The sequence below is a fragment of the Callithrix jacchus genome, chromosome 12, assembly GCF_049354715.1.
Source record: "Callithrix jacchus isolate 240 chromosome 12, calJac240_pri, whole genome shotgun sequence".
NCBI classification, from domain to species: domain Eukaryota; kingdom Metazoa; phylum Chordata; class Mammalia; order Primates; family Cebidae; genus Callithrix; species Callithrix jacchus.
Window position 1 is genome coordinate 42991649 of NC_133513.1, and position 18674 is coordinate 43010322.

An 18674-nucleotide genomic window follows, 5' to 3' on the forward strand; every position below is an offset into this window, starting at 1 on the left:
ATGCTGCAGCCACTATAGAAAGCAGTTTGGGGCCAGGCTCTCCCCTGTAATCCCAGTACTTTGGGAGGCCAAGGCAGGCAGATGGCTTGAGGTCAGGAATTCAAGACCAGCTTGCCCAACCCGGTGAAACCCCATTTCCACTAAAAAATACAAAAAATAGCCAGACATGGTGGCAGGTACCTGTAATCCCAGCTACTCAGGAAGCTGAGGCAGGAGAATCACTTGAACCCAGGAGGTGGAGTTTGCAGTGAGCTGAGATTGTACCACTGCGCTTCAGCCTGGGTGACAAAGCAAGATTCTGTCTTTAAAAAAAAATTTTTTTTTAATTTTTAAAAAAAGAAAACAATGTGGTGGCTCCTCAATGAATTAAACGTAGAATCACCACATGACTTGGCAATCCCACTAATAGATCTGTATCCCAAAAGATTGAAAACAGGTACTGAAATAGTTGTACACAAATGCTCATAGAAGCACTACTCGCAATAGACAAAAAGTAGGGGCCTCAGGGAGGGATAGCGGTGGGTAGGGGACTAGGGGAGGGATAGCATTAAGAGAAATACCTAATGTAGATGATGGGGTGATGGATGCAGCAAACCACCATGGCACGTGTATACCTATGTAACAAACCTGCATGCTCTGTACATGTGCCCAGAACTTAAAGCATAATGATAAAAAAAAGTGGAAACAGCCCTGATGTCCATCAACTGATAAAAGGATATACAAAATATGAACATTATTCAGCCATTAAAAAAGTCAAGTGCGGATGCACGCTGCAACACAGATAAACCTTGAAAACATACGGTAAGTGAAAAAAGCCATGCTTAAAAGGTCAAATTTTGTCTGATTCTATTTCTGTGAATGCCCAGAATAGGCGAATCTGTAGACACAGAAAGCAGTTTACTGGATGACGGGGCTGGGAAGGGTGGTGGGGGGAGAATGGCAAGTGACTGCTGGTGAGTATGGGGTTTCATTTTGAGGTGATGAAAATGTTCTGGAATTTGATAGTGGTAATGGTTACACAACTCTGTGAATACACTAGGAAACACTAAATGATGTATTTTAAAAGGGAGAGTGATATGTGAACCATATCTCAACTGAACAAAAGAAGGCTGTAGGCTGGGCATGGTGGCTCATGCCTATAATCCCAGCACTTTGGGAGGCCAAGGCAGGTGGATCACTTGAGGTCAGGAGTTCAAGGCCAGTCTGGCCAACACGGTGAAACGTTGTCTCTACTAGAAATGCAAAAATCAGTCTGCCGTGGTGGTGTGTACCTGTAATCCCAGCTCTTTGGGAGGCTGAGGCAGGAGAATCGCTTGAACAGGGAGGAGGATGTTGCAGTGAGCTGAGATGAGGGCACTGCACTCCAGTCCTGGTGACAGAGCAAGACTGTCAAAAAAGGAAAAAAAGGCCTGGTGCGGTGGCTCATGCCTGTAATCCTAGCACTTTGGGAGGCGGAGGCAGGTGGATTGCCTGAGTTCAGGAGTTCAAGACCAGCCTGGCAAACAGCAAACCCAGTCTCTACTAAAAATACAGAAAATTAGTGGGGTGTGTTAGTGGGCGCCTGTAATTCCAGCTACTCTGGAGGCTGAGGCAGGAGAATCACTTGAACCTGGGAAGCGGAGATTGCAGTGAGCCAAAACCGCGCCATTTCACTCCAGCCTGGGCGACAAGAGTGAAACTCCATCTCAAAAAAAAAAAAAAGCTGTAAACTCCCGGTCAATTGTAGGAACTTTTCTCCAGTGGATCCCCCCTCTTATGGGGGATCACAGACCTTTGTTGCCTCCATGTTGGGCCATATTGAAGGACAGGATAGCCAGGGGCATGAAACAGGAGCCCTGACAAAGTAGCTTGAGTGAAAGGGAAGATTTGCCAGGTAGACACAGAAATATCTGACGGTGCCTGAGGGCAGCCAGAGCAGGACTTTCAAGGGAGTGAAGACACAAAGGGGGAAGCTGGCTCCCCCTTGTTCTGAGGTGTCCAATCTGAGGTTGAATGTCATCTTGGAGGACAGATGAGGAAGGAATCACAGCAGCACAAGCGAATTAAACTATGAGAGTTTCAAAGTCCTCTCCCAGGTCAGGCCCAGTGGCTCACGCCTGCAATCCCAGCACTGTGGGAGGCAGAGACCAAAGGATCACTGGAGCCCAGGCAGCCCCTCTCCCAGCCTTCCTCCTGTCTCGGCTCTGACCTCCTCAGGCTCTAGGGACTTTTCTTTTTCTGTTATGGAAGAATCCTCAGGACTGGTCTGAAGGCTCTGTCTACTTACCTCACCAGTGCAGCACAGGAAACACGGGACCCTGGCACTCTAGGTTCCAGCTCTAGGAGAGAGTGGATCTGCCTGGCTTCTGGATTAATTCCTCCTGGTCAAATGTCCACCCAAAGTCCAATCAGCTGGACCTCAGAAGAGGTTGGAAATGGGCTGCTCCTCTTGGATCCTAAGGATGGTTTGTGTCACTAAGCAGGGGACATACAGGGCTGAAGAACACAGGCACCAGGAACTCAAATATGTTGTCTCTTGTCTCTGCTTTCTCCCTGTCAGCTCTGCCCCCCACACCACATACTGGCAGCAGCTCCGGACCTGCACGCCTGGAGGAGAAAGGACTGGGATTCTCCCACTTTTGACCAAAGAAATCAGAGGGAAGAACTCCGCCTAATCCAGCTGGGGTCCTGAGGTCAATGGAGCCCCAGGGGAAGGGTGACAATACTGCAAGGGCCCCCTCTATAGACATGTGAATGGGGTGGAACAGTTCCCAAGAAGAGGAGGAGAAGGAGCAACTACAGTCAACTACAGGGTCTATAAAAGGTTGGGAGAGGGAGTGAGGAGAGCTTCCCTTCATGCTTCCCTGATTATCAGAATCCATTGAGAGTTTCAAATCCCACTTTCTAGCAATCTTGCAATGTTGATGGCAAATAGTAATGTTTCCACTATGGAAACACTCCTGAAATCCTGCCTTCTTCCAAGAAAGCCTCACATGTTGATCAGACAAGCTAGAAGGCAGGATTCTGATAATCAGGGAAGCACGAAGGGAAGACCTCATCAATAAGACACCGTAATATACACGCTGGTAGCTGTTAGAAAGCTACCATGTGCTCGGTACTTCCCATCTCCTCAAATGAGTTCCTTTCCCTGTTTTTCAGATAAGGGAAACTGAGGCTCTGAAAGGCATACTTATCTGAGCAGAGCAGGATCCCTAGAGGGCTTGGACTCTAGCCCAGACCCCTTCCATCACGGCGTACTGCCTTGCCCTTTGCAGATCTCTTAGGTAGTGGGGGTCAGGCCTGGGACTAGGGAGGGGGACTGGATTGCATGGTCAGATGGGAGCAGCCTAGACCTCAGGAACTGAAGCTGCAGGGCACGTGGCTTCCCTAGGCACTGCAGAGCTCCTGTAGGAACTGATGGGCTGGGAGGAGGCAGTGTTTGTATGTGTGGGAGATCAGATCCTTCCAACAAACACATGCGTGAGGGGCCTGGGCCTCCCTGTGACTGACATCATTTGTTTCTAAGCAGTAAACTGTGACTGACCTGGAGACGGACCAATGCTTCCAGGGAAGACTCTCATGGGATGCCCACCAGCTCCAAGATGCCTTCCCCGAGGGCCTCCCCAGCTCCCCACTCCAGGTGTTGGCGCCCTTCTGTGATCACCACCTTTGAGGTAACAGGCCTGGGAGTGGTCAGTTTGTTCCAGAGAAGTCTTTGAGAAATGCAGTGACTGTTTACACATTCCTGTTGGACTAAGATTTGGGACAGATGAAGCAGATGTGTGCTGGATATCCCAGAGGGCAGGGCTGGGAGGGAACGTTCTGACTCAATATGAAGAGAAATTTCTAGGGGTTACAGATGTCTCTAGAATGCATCTGAGGTGTACAAGCTGAGACTGAATGTCATCTTGGAGGACAGATGAGGAAGGAATCACAGCAGCACAAGTGAATTAAACTGTGAGACTCTCAAAGTCCTCTCCCAGGCCAGGCCCAGTGGCTCACACCTGTAATCCCAGCACTGTGGGAGGCAGAGACCAAACAATCACTTGAGTGCAGGAGGTCGATCCCAGCTGAGCAGAACAGAAAATTTTAAATTCTCTACAAAAAAATTAAAAATGAGTTGGGTATGGCGGTGCACGCCTGAAGTCCCAGCTACTCAGGAGGCTGAGGTAGGAGGATCGCTTGAGCGAGGGAAGTTGAGGTTGCTGCAAGCTATGATCATGTCACTGTACACTAGTCTGGGTGACAGAGCAAGACCCTATCTCCAAAAAATAAAAGAAAAAGAAAACAAAGTCTTCTTCCAGCCCTGAATTTTCAGGTTTCTATACTCTCCCTCTTGCAAGCTTTATTTCCACTCCACTATCGCCTTTTGGTTTAGGGAAACAAATTATGTAATTTCTGGTTTCTCAGCGTCCTTCCTACTCTCCCTGCATTCAGGAACAGCTGCCATGCACTTCCGGGGGTGGGGGGTGGGTGGGTGCTGGTTCCACCTGCAGCACTAGAGGAGGCCCTGATTTGCCTCAGCCAATCAGCACAGCCCCATCTCTTGCCACAGTGGCTGCTGGGTGGGCAGTAACTGAAGACTGAGCCAGTCCAGGCAGAGTATTTGCTGGGACATGGGTTTTGGCTCCGGTGCAGGACGGAGCTCAGCAGGGCAAAGCAGAGTGAGATCCACAACTTCTGTGTGATGGCAATGGAAGGGAGAGTCCCCTGTCACTGGGCTGACTGAGGAATCACACCCCCTGGTGCGACAGATGTGCTCATATTCTCCTGTCTTATATTACCAGCTTTTGCTTTTTTTTTCTTTTTTGAGACAGGGCCACCCAGGCTGGAGTACAATGGTGTGATCATGGCTCCCTGCAGCCTCAACCTCCTAGGCTTAGGTCATCCTCTCACCTTAGCCTCCAGAGTAGCTGACTACAGGCATGCACCACCGCGCCTGGCTAATTTTTGTATCTTTTTTTTGGAGACAGGGTTTTGCCATGTTACCCAGGCTGGTCTTGAACTCCTGAACTCAAGTGATCCTCCCATCTCAGTCTCCCAAAGTGCTGGGACTACAGGCATGAGCCACCACAGCTAGCCTGGTTTTTGCTTTTTTCTTTTCCCCTGGCTGCTGGAGCCCACTCACCTGCTGCAAGGCAGGCCCAAAAGGCCAGTACACTTAATGGGACAGCTCTGACACATGGTTTTATGTTGATCCCTGAAATCCCTCAGTAAGACTGTACTCTAGTTTTTCAGAGGCAATTTTCCAGATAACCCTTTATGGGCTGTTTTCCTTCTGTGTCTCAGTTTCCCATGTTCATACTGGTGTTTCTGAGATCACTTCCCAAATAAACTCCTTATCCTCATATCCTTGTCTGGGGATCTGGGGAGACTCTAATGTGAGATGCATGGACTGCTGCTGACGGCTGCCCTAAGCTGTAATGGGAGGCAGCCTTAGAATGGGATCAGGACCATGGAAGAAGGTAGGGCCAAAAGAACATGAAAAGTGGTTCCTTGGGACATGGAGAAGCCCTTGGGCCCACCCTTCCTTGAAGTCTGCTTGTGCTCTAGCTATTTCATTACTGCAAACAGTGAATCCGCTTTCTAGTATGAACCAGCTTGAGTTGCATTGAGTTTTCTGGTACTTGGAAAGAAAAGCATTGTAAGTGATGTAATTTATTACATGGAGAGGCCTAAGCATAGCCTTGCAGCCTGAGGTGGTGAACAGTAAATGTCTGCTGGTGAGACAAGGAGAGGCCAGGCACGGTGGCTCACACCATAATCCCAGCACTTTGGGAGGCCGAGATGGGAGGATTGCTTGAGCCCAAGTGTTTGAGACCAGCCCGGGCAACGTGGCAAAACCCCATGTCTACAAAAAATGCAAAAAGTAGCTGGGCATGGTGGTGCATGACTATAGTCCCAGCTACTAGGGAGGCTGAGGTGGGAGGAGTAATTGAGCCCGGGAGGCCAAGGCTGCAATGAGCCATGATTGCACCAGGGCACTTCAGCCTGGGCAGCAGAGTGAGACCCTATCTCAAAAATAAAATAAAATACAATGACAAGAAAGGACAGCTGGCTGAGGAAGGCAGAGTCAGGCGAGAGGGACACAATTCAACTCTCAGTTCTGCCACTGAGCAATTAAGTGACTTGACACATGACTTCTCCTTTCTTACTTATAAAACAGGAGCAATGTTTCCAGCCTTTCAGGGTTATTGTGAAGATTTTGAAAATCACTTTTGAAAAGTGGCTAGCATGTAGCAAGTGTTCAATAAATGGTAGCTCTTCTGGATAACAGAAAAAGGAAAAGAAGGAGGAAAGAGGGAGAGAAGCAGTTCGAGGAAGATTTCATCTGTGCCCTTGACGATCTATTTAGCCAACAGAAGATTTAGAGTTGGAGAGAGGAGCAGTCGGGTCTGACTGGAAGGAGGGTCTGTGTTGAGCTGTGAGGGAGGAAGGTTAGCGGCTAACATCTACTGAGCAATTTTCAAGTACCAGGCACTGTTCTGAGCCTTTTTCACTTATAATTAATTTAGTCTAACTAAAGACTCTTTGAGGTATGTACTGCTATTACTCATCATTTATCCATTTACAGAGGAAAAAACTGAGGCACAGAGAGGTTAAGTAACTTGCCCAAGGTCTCACAGAAAGTACATGGCAGAGCCAGATGAAAACCCAGGTGGTCTGGCTGTGGATCCCACACTCCTGACACCTACTGACTCTTTGCAGCCCGTGATAAGGTTAACGTCATAGATGCTGGATGGCATGAATTACAGGACAAGACATTTGGGCTCTGTCCCATAGGTGGTAAAAGTGTACTGGTGCAGGGCTGGGGACAGTGAGAACGTTGCGTAATCCCCTGGTAGTTTATAACATAGCTATGAAGTCATCCTCGGAACCAGGTTTTGTTGTTTGTTTTTGAGACGGAGTTTCACTCTTGTTACCCAGGCTGGAGTGCAATGGCGCGATCTCGGCTCACCGCAACCTCCGCCTCCTGGGTTCAAGCAATTCTCCTGCCTCAGCCTCCCGAGTAGCTGGGACTACAGGCGCATGCCACCATGCCCAGCTAATTTTTGTATATTTAGTAGAGATGGGGTTTCACCTTGTTGACCAGGATGGTTTCAATCTCTTGACCTCGTGATCCACGCGCTTAGACCTCCCAAAGTTCTGGGATTATAGGCGTGAGCCACCGCACCCGGCCCGGAACCAGGTTTTTAACCCCATTGATCCCATGGGAACAAATCCTCCCATGTATTTTCCGAAGAGGAAACCAGAGAGTTGGGAGGCTGCTGTTGAGCCCCAGGAGAGACGAGCCAATGATGTAGAAGGAAGAACAAAGGTTGAGATAAACACTAAGAGAAACTTCTGAGACGCTGTAAGACTCTACACCATGCTCTGGTGAGGCGCTGGGAATCATCCTTCTCCAAAGAAGGGATTTCCATTCATCTGAAGGTGGTTTAGGGGCTGACGAAATACCATGAGGCCCTTCAAAAATGAACTGCAGGAAACGAGGAGAAATTAAAGCTCTTCCACTTTCAAGTCATATAGCCGTCTTGTCTGCCCCACAAGACCTGAAAGAATTACAGCAAGGATATTTGCTTTTTATTGATTCCAATCTCTTGAGTTATTCTCAGGGGAGACATTCAGAGACAGACTTTCAATATAAGGAAGCAAGTATTACAACAGACATTGCCACGGGGTCCTGCTGCTACAAGAGCTCACAGGAAGGAGGCCAAGGTCTCAGTGGGCGTCAGGCTGAGGCAAAGCCTTGCGGAGAGACACCCAAGGATGTGTGGGAGTGAACCAGGCAAAGAAGAGAGGCAGGACATTCCAGACTAAAGCATGGAACGACTAAGGAACTACAAGCGGTACCACGAGAGCCGGGCAGGGAATGCAGCAGAGGCAAGCCCCAAGGCCCAGATCATGAAGTAATTTTTTCGTTTATTTGTATAGACGAAGTCTCACACTGTCACCCAGGCTGGAGTGCAGTGGAGTGATCTCCACTTATGCAATTTTTGCCTCCTCGGTTCCAGCAATTCTCCTGCCTCAGCCTCCCGAGTAGCTGGGATTATAGGCTCCCGCCACCACGCCCAGCTAAGTTTTGTATTTTTAGTAGAGACGGTTTCACCATGTTGGTCAGACTGGTCTCAAACACCTGACCTTATGATCCACTTCGGTTTCCCAAAGTGCTGAGATTACACGCATTAGCCACAGGGCCCAGCCAAGAAGTAGTTTTAAGAGACTAAGGGGTTAGGCAGGACACGGTGGCTCATGTCTGTAATCCCAGCACTTCGGGAGGCTGAGGTGGGTGGACTACTTGAAGCCAGGAGTTCAAGACCAGCCTGGCAAAAAGTGAAACCCTGTGTCTACTAAAAAATACTAAAGGGAACCTCAAAGGTAGATTTGTTTCTGAAAATGTATTGAGGTGTTTGGTTTATGAGACGTATGAAAGAATTAAGATCAGACTTGAAAATCCATACTTTTATGCTAGTACAGTATAAAGTTGCCAAGAAAAGGGTTATTTCTTTTTTATAAACAGAACTCTAATTAGTTAATTAATTTTCTTATTGTTGTTTTAAAATAGGATCTCACTCTGTTGCCCAGGCTGGAGTGCAATAGTGTTCCTCACTATAGCCTCAACTTCCTAGGCTCAATCAATCCTCCTGCCTCAGCCTCCCAAGTACCTGGGACTTCAGGAATGCACCACCACAGACGGCTGGTTTTTGAATTGTTTTAGAGATGAGTTCTCACTGTGTGGCTCAGGCTGGTCTCAGACTCCCAACTCCCAGTCATCCACCCACCTGGACCCCCCAACCCAGAGTGCGGGATTACAGGGCTGAGCCACCACGCCTGGCCCCAGAACTCTCATTAATGTCTTCTTTATCCCCTTTTAAATTTAGGATTAAATTAAATTTATTCATTTATAAATTTTTTTTAAAAAAGAAATGCCTCAATACTTTCTACTAGCTGGATTTTTTTTTTCCTATTTAAAGTCCTTTAATTATTATCTTCAAAACTGTTTCTAATTTTGATTCTATTTTGACGTTAGTGCCTGATGTGCTGTAACAACCAAATAAAGAGATCACAAAGCACTGTCACTTTCACTGCTGTTACAATAGAAATGAGACATGGAGGTCCACTCGTCATAGCATGGCCTTCCAAGCCACAGCAGATAATGAAAAGCTACCATGTAAATACAGACGGTTCTCAGAAATAAAAAGATCTATAAGCCAGCCAGAAACTTTGAGGACTCCTTCAGAAGCCCCAGACAGATGGGGTGTGATCCGAAGAGGGAAGGAGTGTCACAGGAGGCATGCGGTACAGCCAGGGCAAGCCACCTCTGCTCAGCCACCTCTGTTCATGCAGGGCACTGGGGCTGGAGAAGTACCTGGAGTGTCTTTAGGATACAGGCTGTAAGCAAGGGGGCTGAGTGGATGAAGCCACCCGGGAGAAGGCGCCCTGGAGAGTGAACAGAGAGAAAAGATAAAGGCTGAGGCCGAAAGGGGTGGGCAGAGGGAGAGGATTCCATTTAACGTTGAATCATTTATTTCTGGACTCTGTCTCACCCTAAACTTCATCACCTCTGCTGTTTTCCTCCAGAAGCTTTGCTGCGAGGCACTATTTGCTATGGAAATGAGGGTGGAGGTGACAAACAGGGACTGCAGAAGCATTTAATTTCAAGTGTATTCTTGGGGTTCCTGCCAGCTTTGCCCCTTTTCCCTGCCCCTCCATCAGCGTCCTTTCTCCAGGCTGAGCTATATCCAGACATGACCATGCTCTGAGGCCTCCAGTTCAGAATGTTGAGCCAATTCCCCTCCCTTCTCAATAGGCTTGGGCCTTCAAAGCCCTGAGGGAAGAGGGCTGGGACTTAGCCTTACTGGGACAGGTGCGGGGAGAGAGATTTGGAGTCACCGCTGCCATGACTTTACTGATGTTGGCTCTGCCAACCTCAACCTGAGGGAGCTCAAGTCTGAACCTCTAAGAAAGGAAAGGGGGAGGACAGTTGCAGTGGCTCATGCCTGTAATCCCGGCACTTTGGGATGCTGAGGTAGGGGATCACCAGGTCAGGAGTTCAAGACCGGCCTGGCCAAGATGGTGAAACCCTGTCTCTACTAAAAACTACAAAAATTAGCCAGGTGCGGTAGCAGGCGCCTATAATTCTAGCTACTTGGGAGGCTGAGGCAGGAGAATCACTTGAACCTGAGTGGCAGAAGTTGCAGTGAGCCAAGATTGCGCCACTGCAACCAACCTGGGTGACAGAGTGAGACTCTGTCTCAAAAAATAAAAAGAAAAGAAAGAAAAAAAGAAACGGGGAATACCACCAGTGGAAATTGGTGAATTGAGCATTGGCATTAGCTTTTTCTCCATTCCTCTAAAAAGACAGAAAAAGGGACGAGAAGAGGTATAAACCCACACAATAGTGAGACTAGAAAAGGGAATTACACAACATAATTTTTCAGCCTGGAAAGATGACAGAAGAGTGTAGCTGACTCAGTAGACCAAAGAAAGCTGAACCATCATTGGGCAGGTGAAAAGCCATGAAGACGTTCATTTATACTGCAGAGCCTCCAAAAAGCTGGGGAACAGGCAGTGTCCCTGTCCTCTGGAAGTGGGTGTGAAGATGGCCTGTAGGAAAAAAAAAGAAAAAGAAATCATTGGTCAAAAGTCAGTTTAATTACCCAACTGATTTGCAAATGTATGCCTTCACAAAAGCCTGCATGCACATGTTTACAGCTGCTTTATTCCTAACTACTCCAAACTGGTAGCATCCAAGATGTCCTTCTGTAGGCAAATGGATAAACTGTGGCAGACTTATACAATCAAATATTCTTCAATGTCAAAAATAAATGAGCTACCAAGCTTAAAAACACATGAGTGAATCTTAAATATATATTGCTAAGTGAAAGAATCAATTTTGAAAAGGCCGTGCACTGTTTGATTCCAAATATGGGATATTCTTGAAAAGACAAAACTCTAGAGAATATAAAAAGATCATTGATTGTCAGTGAGTGGGGAAGGGTTGAGTAAAGCACAAGGTATTTTTAGGGCTGTGAAACTATTTTGTACGATACTGTAATGGTGGGATTGTCAAAATCTATAGAACTTTACAGCACAAAGAATGAGCCTTAATATATGCAAAATTAAAAAAAAATTATTTAGGAGATCAGCAGATCCAGGAGTGGAATGAAGAATGTGACAAAACAATTTAACTGTGTTATAAATGTAGGAACCAAGCTGACTGAACAAGATGAGGGGGAAAGGTGCTGACCCAAGTAACTTTGGAAATTAGTGGTCTGTGACACTAAATCAGGAAAAAAACTGAACAGAATTACTGTGCTGTAGTTATAATGTAGTTATTTCCCATGAAGCACAGGCTAGCAATTTTGACACTGTGATAGGTGTATACCAGAAATGAACAATTAGGTAAATGGATGGAGCCTGATTTCTCACTGTTGGGGTGGGAGGTTACAGATCAGTAAGGGGAAGAGGCTGGAATAATCCATTTGTTAATGGTTTAGAGTGGGAGTGAAACATGTGAACTCATGCGTAGCTTAATACAGTTACCATATCAATGGTTACATATAGAAACATTTATGTCTTTATGTTTTGTGTTTCCAGGGTTACTATGCACACACATATTTCTTGCTCTGTCCAACAGACAGGCCTAGAAGCAATGACATCTCAATATCAATGAGCACCTCTATCACCCAGATCTTGATTTCTAATATCATTTTCCAGTAAAGGGAATCAAAGGTCCTTGGAGAAATGGTTGATTCTAGAACTGGGGCCAGAAATATACCAGATAAGCCTGGAGCATCTTGCAGTACCAGAAAGTAAATAAGTGCTCAGTTAAAGAACACACACATGCACATGCGCGCGCACACACACACACATGCACACACAATAATGGGTATGTGTCAAGCTGTCATACTGGAAGAGCTCCTAATAGCCAAAGCTGGGACAATTTAAGCAACTAAATAAAGTAGTATTGGATTATAGCCCAAAGTAAAAAATAAATATCTGTGAGTTCACATTGATATAAATAACGATTTAATCAATAAACAGGAGAATAGTCAAATCTCCTATTCAGAAAAACTCCAAATAATTTGTGGAGATCCTCTTCCCTCAAAGATGTAGAACATAGCCCCCCAGTCCTTACACGTGCGCTGTGCATAGTGCCTTCCTTGTGATGAATACAGTGTGGGCAGTGGTGGAGTGGGGATGGGAGGAATGACTTCACAGTGGAGAAACCTGACAAACACGATCGCAGCCAGGTGAGCAAAGCTGCACATCAGTGATAAGTCATGTCGATAGTATGTAACCTTGATATAATGTGACAAGGACGGATCACGGCCAGGTGAGCAAAGCTGCACATCAGTGATAAATCATGTTGATAGTATGTAACCTTGACATAATGTGACAAGGACGGATCACGGCCAGGTGAGCAAAGCTGCACATCAGTGGTCATGTCGATAGTTTGTAACCTTGATATAATGTGACAAGGACGGCACTGCATCTCTATGGTCCTTCTCTCAAGAATGCACAAGCCTGGTCCAACCACAAGAAACACATCAGACAAATCCCAATTGAAGGACATTCTACTAAATACCTAAGAAGCAGTTAAACCCCACATCTGTTCACCTCACCACAGGTGAGGAAAATCTGCACTCCACCTCAGTGAAATCCTGAAGGCTTAAAATAGTCAAAGTCATCAAAAGCAAGGCAAGCTTGGGAAACTGACACAGCCGAGAGGAGGCTAAGGAGACGTGACTACTAAATACAAAGTTTACTTTCAAAAAACCCATTGTAACAACAAATGCTAAATAATGCTGGCTACAACTTGGAATGCCCTGGACAATCTACTCCACTAAAGTATATAGAAATATTTTCTGGGCCGGGTGCAGTGGCTCATGCCTGTAATCCCAGCACTTTGGGAAGCCGAGGTAGGCGGGTCACCTGAGGTAAGAGTTCAAGACCAGCATGACCAACATGATGAAACCCCGTCTCTACTAAAAATAGAAAAATTAGCCAGGCCTGGTGGAGCACATCCGTAATCCTAACTACTCAGGAGGCTGAGACAGGAGAACTGCTTGAACCCAAGAGGCGGAGGCTGCAGTAAGCCTAGGTCATGTCACTGCACTGCAGCTTGGGCGACAGAGAAAGCCTCCAATAGGAGTGTTGTGCTCAAATTTATTGAGTACAGATTGAGGGTAATAAACCCAGATCTCTAAATAAATAGAACCAGAAAGAATAAACGTTAGTAAAACTTAGGATGACATAAAAATGATTCCATTCTATTTTTGAAAGTAGATTCTTAGAAATTAATGTAAAATGCATATATGTATAGTATCCCTACTTCTAATTTTAAAACCTAAGTCCACAAATAAACTGAAAAGACATTAGATGTCATTCTTATAGAATATTAAAACACCAAGGGAAGATGAAAATTCCCCCTGGAATAAACTTAATATATTATGCCCCCAGAAGTCTAAGAAGCAGTTAAACCCCAGATCTGTCCACCTCACCACACAGGTGAGGAATGATCTGAGCTCCAGCTTAGCGAAATCCTTAAGGCCCATTATCTAGAGAGGATAACGCTGGGGTGCACAGACAGAAAGACACTAAGCATAGAGGGGTGTGGGGTATTAAAATAGGTATCAAAAGAAGTTTACAGCCAGGCGAGGTGACTCACGCCTGTAATTCCTGTCACTCTGGCCAACGTGATGAAATCTCATTTCTACTAAAAATACAAAAAAGTTAGCCAGGCATGGTGGTGGGCACCTGTAATTCCAGCTACATGGGAGGCTAAGGCACAAGAATAACTTGAACCCTGGAGGTGGAAGTTGCAGTAAGCCAAGATTGCACCACTGCACTCCAGCCTGGGCAAAAAGAACTAAACTCCATCTCAAAAAACAAACAAAAAAGAAGTTTACTTACTACTCCAGGCATTATAGAAACAGTTATGGTGGTTCCTCAAAAAAAAAAGTAGAGCTACTATGGGATCCAGCAACCTCATTTCTGGGTGTATATCCAAAATAAATGAAATCATACATCAAAGAGATTTCTGAACTCCTATGTTCACTGAAGTCTTATTTACAATAGCAAAGATATGGAAGCAATCTAAGCATCCACCAACAGATGAGTGGATTTTTTAAAAAGTGGTACATATACACACTGGAGTACTGTTCAGACATGAAAAAGAACAGAATGCTGCTGTTTGCAACAACATGGATGGACCTGAGGGCATTACATTAGGTGATGTGAGCCTGGCACAGAAAGACAGATGCTGCATAATCTCACTTGCATGCGGAATCTGAAAGAGTAGGACTCATAACAGCAGGGTAGAATGGTGGTTACCAGGGGCTGGGAGTTGGCAGGATTCAGTTATTGGTCATAGAAAACAACATTTGAATTAGGAAGAGTCTGTCCAAGAGATCTATTGTATAACATGATGACTATAGCTAATAACAATGTGTTGTATACTTGAAAATTTTTAAGGTAGTAGATTTTAAATGTTCTCACCACAAAAAAACTGACAAGTGTGGGAGGTAAAACCTCTGCGAATTAGCTTGTTTTAGCCATTTTGCAATGTATACATAATCAAAACATCACGCTGTATGCCATACATATATACAGTTTTGTCAAGTAAAAAGTAATAAAAAATTTAAAAATAATGGGGCCAGGCCAGGTGTGGTGGCTCACGCCTGCAATCCTAGCACTTTGGGAGGCTGAGGCAGGCAGATCGCCTAAGCTCAGGCATTTGAGACCAGCCTGGGAAACATGGTGAAACTCTGTCTCTACTAAAAAGTATAAAAAATTAACCAGGCATGACAGTGTGCACCTGTAGTCTCAGCTATTCGAGAGGCTGAGGCAGGAGAACAGATTGAACCAGGGAGGTGGAAGTTGTATTGTGCCAAAATCACGCCATTGCACTCCAGCTTGGTCGACAGAGTAAGACTCTGTCTCTAATAATAGTAATAATAATAATAATAATAATAGGGTAAGGTACAGTGGCTCATGCCTGCTACTTTTTAGAGGCTAAGGTAGAAGGATGGCTTGAGGCCAGGAGTTTTTGGACCAGTCTAAACAACATAATGAGACACTGTCTCTACAGAAACAAAACAAAACTAAACTAAACTTTAAAAAAAAATTAGCAGGGCACGGGGGCACATACCTGTAGTCTCAGTTCCTCAGAAGGCTAATGCAGGAGGATTGCTTGTGTCAGGAGTTTGGAGGCTGGAGTGAGCTGTGATCACGCCACTGCACTCTAGCTTAAGCAACAGAGCAAGCAAGACCTGGCCTCTAAAATTTTTTTTTAATTAAGAAAAAAATAGACATTTACTTACTAGATGTTGAGACCTCCAGTCTTGTTTCCCCGCTCAAATCCCAAACTACGAGCAGCCAGGCTTATAAGGTCAGGGCAAAGACTGTACAGGCAGCCTCCCTGACAATATCCCCAGCCTGATTACCCTAGAGAGGAGCCCTCAGTCACCAAGCATCCCCAGCCCAAAACACATGCACGTGCACACACACACACATATACACACAAACATAGACACACACACACACACACAATCCAGTCAGATTTTTTAGTGTCTTCCTCAGATAAGAGGACAGTCAATTATCACCTGTCATTTGAGGAAAGCTCCTATTAAGAAAGAAAAGCAACTTAGAAGAAATGGAGGCTGTTCAGGGAGAAGGAAACTTCAAGAAAAACTGTCATCAACATCCTCAGAGAGATGAGAGAAATTGTTGCATACCTGAAACAAAAAGAAATGTAAGCATGAATATTCAGAGAAAAAATAGACTTAGAAATAAACATACAATGAGAATAAAAACTCACTAGATTAAGAGAATAAAAATATATACCAAAGACTGGGAGAAAATATCTGCAAATATATATCCTATAAAGAACTTGTATTCAAAATACTCAAAGAAGATACACAGATGGTAAATCAGCAAGTGAAAAGATACTCAGCATCACATGTCATTAGGGAACTTCAAATTAAAACAGCAATGAGATATCACTTCATACCTATTAAAATGGCTAAATCCAAGCACCACAACCTGAAATGCTGGTGAGGACTGAGGGAACAGGAACTCTCATTCGTTGCTGCTGGGAATGGAAATGGCATAGCCAATGTGAAGGACAGTCTGGAAGTTTCTTACAAAGCTAAACTTAGGCCGACCACAGGATTCAGCTCCTTGGTATTACCCAAATGAGTTGAAAACTGACGTCCACACAAAAACCTTTTTAGGAATGTTTATAGCAACTTTATTCATAATTCCAAAAACTGGAAGCAGCTGTGATATCCTTCAAAAGGTGAATTGATAAACTGTGGTATATCCATATAATGGAATATTATTCAGTGATAAAAAGAAATGATGGTCAAGCCATGGAAAAAACATGGAGGAACCGTAAATGTATATTACTAACTGAAAGGAGCCAATGTGAGAAGGCCGCATACGGTATAATTCCAACTACAGGGCATTCTGGAAAAGACAAAACTATAGAAATGCTAATAATTTCAACTGCCTACAGTTTGAGGGTCAGAGGAAGGAAGGGAAGAGCAGGTAGAACACATTTTTTCGGGGGAGTGAAAAGATAATATTCTGCATGAGGTATGTGATGGTTGATACATGGCATATATTTGTCACAACCCATTGAATGTACAATACAAAGAGTGAGCCCTTATGTAAACTAGAGACTCTAGTTGATAATAATATGGCAGTACCAGCTCATCAGGTGTGACCAACGTACCACATGAACGCGAGATGTTAATTGGGGAAGTTGTGCGTGGAGGAAGAGGCACTGTGTGACTCTGTGCTCTAGATTTTCTATTCAATTGTTCTGGAAACCTGAAACTGATCTAGAAATAATATCTGTTAAATTTTCAAACAAGGATGTATAATTTTAGGAGAGAAAAAGATTCATTAGAAGGGAAAATGAAATTGAGAAACTCAAAGTAGAGAAAAAAAATATGGACATTGAAATCAAGAAAGAAAAGATGAGAAAGTCAACGGACCAGTTCAAGGTCCAACATCTGACCAATGGAAGCATCAGAAACAGAGCAGAGAGAATGCTGGGGAGGAAAAGCATCAAAACATGACTCAGGAAATGTTCCTAGAACTGAAAGACATCCATTCTCAGATCAAAAACACTCAAGTGTCCCTCACGATGGATGAAAATAGATCCCCACTGAGAAGACAAGATAATGAAATGTTGGAACACTTGGAGGAAGGAGAAAATGCTTAAAGATGACAGAGATACAACCAGGTTACATACAAAGAATCAGTTATTGCAAGGGCATTAGACTTTGCCACTGCACACAGTAGCTAGAAGGCAGTGCAGGAATGCCTTCAAAATTTTAAGGGCAAATTATTTCCAAACGCCAATTCTATGCCCAGCAAAATTATCAATGAAGTGTGAGGGCAGAAGAACATTTTCAGGTATTTGCCTCAACAGCTCTCCCTTGCAGGAGCTACCAGAGGAAGCGCCCCACCCAGAATGAGGCTGTAAACCAAGAAAGAGAAAGACTTGGCATCCAGAAAACAGATGTAACATGAGACAGACAAGGAACAAAAGTGGAAGAAGATCCCTGTGGCCAACTGTGCAGTGAGCCCAGAGACAGACAGCCAAAGAGGAGCTGGTCAGAGGGCCCAGGAGGAATTTTTCCAAAAAGCCAGAAATGCTGGATTCTCAAATATAGCTGAACACAGCGAGAGGAGATTTACACAGTTGAATTAGTATGTTGCTAGATAAAATGAAGTCTACAAAACATTTTAAAAAAAACAGTAGACCAAAATGCTAATGATTAATTCTGCAGGAGAAAATACCATTCAGAAGAGAAAAACTCCCTGTGATATATTTATGTCTCAGCTGTGGACAGTGTTTACACTATAATAAACGTGAATCCAGAAAATGGCGCTAACCAAAATCACAATGAAATCAGAATGGGAAGATGGAGACAGAACAGGAAGAGTGTGTGTGTGTGTGTGTGTGTGTGTGTGTGCGCGCGTGTGCGTGTAGAGTGAGAGAGGGGTGGAGATGAGGATGGGAGAAGTGTATGTCAGAGAGACCAGAGCCTTATTTTTCATGGTGGAAAGTCCATTGGTAAGGCTTAAAATGGAAAATATAAAAAGTATCAACACAAACAAGTTATTTTGAAATATGAAAGTAAATACCAAAATAATTACTGTAAAAGAGTTGAGAGGGATTGCCTTTGGGGAAAACGCAACAGTGGGAACATGGTAGGAAACGGGTTCTTGTTGTAACAAAAGAATAATTTGTCTTTTAAACTATGTCCACAGATAATTACAATAAAAGCAAAAACAAAAATAGAGAAAAAGCACAAGAGAGGAAAGAAGGCTTACACGTAGACTGTGCACCCACTCTCTGTAGAGATGGAACAGCCTACTCTCAGGTAGCTCTATTCCCAGCGCCTCCTCAAGCCTTGGCTCATTTAATCCCCATGTGGCACAGTGCCTATTATCCAGATGAGAAAAGACACCTAGAGACTCTGAAAACCTGCATGGGGCACACAACTAGCAAGAGACTTGTTCATCATCTCCCGGCTCCCCCCATTTTGGGCAACTCTTACCAACACATTGTTTTTCTTCTGAGTTAATTCCTCTAAGGAGGAAAGGTCTGGTCTTTTCCCAAAGCCTTCCTGGAGCTCCTGCTGACTCCAGGACATAACTATGTCAGGGATTTA

The 18674-nt window shown here is 44.7% G+C and overlaps 1 protein-coding gene across 7 annotated transcripts in view; it reads right to left on the bottom strand.

Annotated features, from left to right (window-relative positions):
* Window positions 1-7541: 7541 nt before the first annotated feature.
* Window positions 7542-18674, bottom strand: part of LOC103791257 (cyclin-Y-like protein 2) — a 58922-nt gene continuing 47789 nt past the window's right edge. For 4 of the 7 annotated variants that reach the window (XR_013524855.1, XR_013524853.1, XR_013524854.1 and 1 more), the window contains 2 exons: window positions 15134-15261; window positions 8425-10584 (listed from right to left, as the gene is read on the bottom strand). Coding sequence is in view for 1 of the 7 variants with exons in the window: in XM_078345385.1 (XP_078201511.1) it covers window positions 10507-10584 (78 nt within the window). In the remaining 6 variants the exon portion in view is untranslated. Of the gene's footprint in view, window positions 10585-15133; window positions 15262-15587; window positions 15720-18674 lie in introns of all 7 variants that reach the window. The other 3 variants (XR_013524852.1, XR_013524851.1, XM_078345385.1) reach the window with 3 other exon arrangements.